At 37.7% G+C, this 2,165-nt stretch overlaps 1 protein-coding gene across 3 annotated transcripts; it reads left to right on the forward strand.

Annotated features, from left to right (window-relative positions):
* The first annotated feature begins 250 nt into the window (after positions 1-250).
* On the forward strand, positions 251-2,165 carry LOC108994229 (UPF0481 protein At3g47200-like). Of its 3 annotated transcripts, none has more exons than XM_018969361.2 (2): positions 251-551; positions 740-2,165. In XM_018969361.2, the coding sequence occupies exons 1-2, from the start codon at positions 529-531 to the stop codon at positions 2,004-2,006; spliced, it is 1,290 nt and encodes a 429-aa protein (XP_018824906.1). In that variant the 5' UTR covers positions 251-528; the 3' UTR covers positions 2,007-2,165. The 3 variants fall into 3 exon arrangements, with proteins under 3 accessions (XP_018824906.1, XP_018824907.1, XP_018824908.1); XM_018969362.2 differs by having other exon boundaries at positions 257-551; positions 745-2,165; XM_018969363.2 differs by having other exon boundaries at positions 257-551; positions 790-2,165.

The raw sequence follows: 2,165 nt of genomic DNA on the forward strand, positions 1-2,165 counted from the left end.
GAGTAGTAGGGCGGTGGTAACCGGTAGTAAGGTATCATTACCCCATATATATATATATATATATATATATATATAATATATATATAAAAATATATAAACTTATTAATTATCATTTCTTTAATTATTAAATAAAATAAAAAATTATAAAAAAAAATAAATATAAAAAAATTAATAAATAAGTAGTTAGAGAGTAATAATTCTATTATTTTTCCATATATATAGCTGCTCCAGTTTGGTATCGCTGGACTGCATGTTGGTGATCCCCTCGATCTGTGTGTGTGGATATTATTGTTTTTTAGTTGTTGATCTTCCTTGTTTGCTGCAGCACCAGCATCACCCTCCAAATTGTTTTGTGGGTCTTCATGCGCAGCATCTCCACTGGCAAACCCAAATCTAGCTCCGGTACTTCAAAACCGCCGGCCTCAACTCGTGACTAGTTAGGAGGCTATGATCGTTTAGTTAGCTGCCTAATCCCTGAGAACAAAGGTTGAGAGGTCAGATCAGATTCATGCATATCATCTTATTCCTATGGTCAACGACCTGAATCTAAGGTGAGATATCCTTTAACTCTGGTGCTACTGAAAGGTTTTTAAGTTTAGCTTCCTTGTTTGTTATACCCATGCAGATCCGTTATCACCATGAGCTAAGAAAACTTTATTTCTAATACTATTTTTTGGATGAATTTCTTGTCAATCGACTTTGATCCTCTTGTTTTCCTTCTCACTTCTTTTAATTGAAGATTAGAAATGTCTGTGAGTGGAGATAATAGTGTTATATTCAACATACAAGGCTTGGCCAATTCAAATGGACAAACGATGTCCCATGATTCGCTTGTGCCACCAAAGAGCTGTATCTTCAAGATCCCCAATATACTCTCCAGGCAAAATGAAAACGCATTTATCCCTGATGCATTTTCTTTCGGCCCTCTTCACCATGGCCATCCAAATTTGAAAGCTGTTGAAAAAATTAAACTACAGTACTTGCGATGTCTTATTTCTCGATTACACACTTCAGAGAGAGATTTGATCAAATCCATCGAGGAAGTAGAGAGAGAGGCTCGTCAATATTATGCCGAATCGATTGAATACACTCCAGAAGAATTTGTCAAAATTTTGTTAATTGATGGTTGCTTCATTATTGAGCTTTTCCGCAAGGATGCTTATGTGGAGCTTAGGGAAAATGGAGACCCTATTTTTACCATGTCTTGCATGTTTCAATTTCTATACCACGACTTGATATTACTAGAAAACCAAGTTCCTTGGATTGTGCTTGAGCGCTTGTTCAACGTGACCAAACAACAAACCCACAACGAGTCTTTACTTGTACTTGCCATTCGATTTTTTTGGACAACTTTCTCTCCCACAGCATCTACCAAAATCTCGCATGAGCTCAAAGACATCAAGCACATTGTCGACCTGCTAAGAAAATGGATGGTCGTTTCATCAACTATAGAGGAAGGAAACAGCTCAGAATATTGGAAAGTCATCCCGTCTGCTACGAGCCTCATGGAGGCTGGAATCAAGTTCGTGAAGGCTACATCTGAAAGCATATTGGACGTAAAATTCAATGATGGGGTCCTCAAAATTCCTCCATTACTAATCCAAGAGACAACAGAAACAGCTTTTCGAAATCTGATCGCTTTTGAGCAATGCTACACCGACTGTGAAGCGTGGTTGACTTCCTATGCCATACTCATAGACAACCTCATCAACACTACCAATGATGTGGACATACTTTGCGACAGTGAGATTATTCAAAGCTGGTCAAATCGAAAGGATGCGGTTCAGGTCGTCAATAAGCTTTACCACAATACTTATGTCAAAACTTTCTATTACGGAAGCCTTTGCAACAAAGTGAACAGATACTGCAACCACAGATGGCCTAGATGGCGTGCTGTGCTTGTGCGCAATAATTTCAACACTCCTTGGGCTTTTCTTTCGACATTGGCCGCTATCATCCTATTAATCCTCTCTTTCCTACAAACCTTGTATACCATGAAAGGTTAGCAATATTACAATCTTATCAGAACTTGTCGTGTATTAATCGGTCCCTTCAATTTGTCCTCATCTTTTCGATGTCATTTGGGGATAGAAAGAAATATTATTTTCACTTTTAGGGATGTACTCTTCTAATGATATGTGAAAAATGAATTGATTATGTCAAAT

Source organism: Juglans regia, chromosome 6, assembly GCF_001411555.2.
Source record: "Juglans regia cultivar Chandler chromosome 6, Walnut 2.0, whole genome shotgun sequence".
Classification (NCBI taxonomy): Eukaryota; Viridiplantae; Streptophyta; class Magnoliopsida; order Fagales; family Juglandaceae; genus Juglans; species Juglans regia.

Bases quoted from the DNA above. Each gene is read 5' to 3' on its own strand.
- LOC108994229 (XM_018969361.2), top strand. From the start codon at position 529: ATGGTCAACGACCTGAATCTAAG. The intron at 552-739 runs GTGAGATATCCT...TTTTAATTGAAG, and splicing joins GTCAACGACCTGAATCTAAG to ATTAGAAATGTCTGTGAGTG.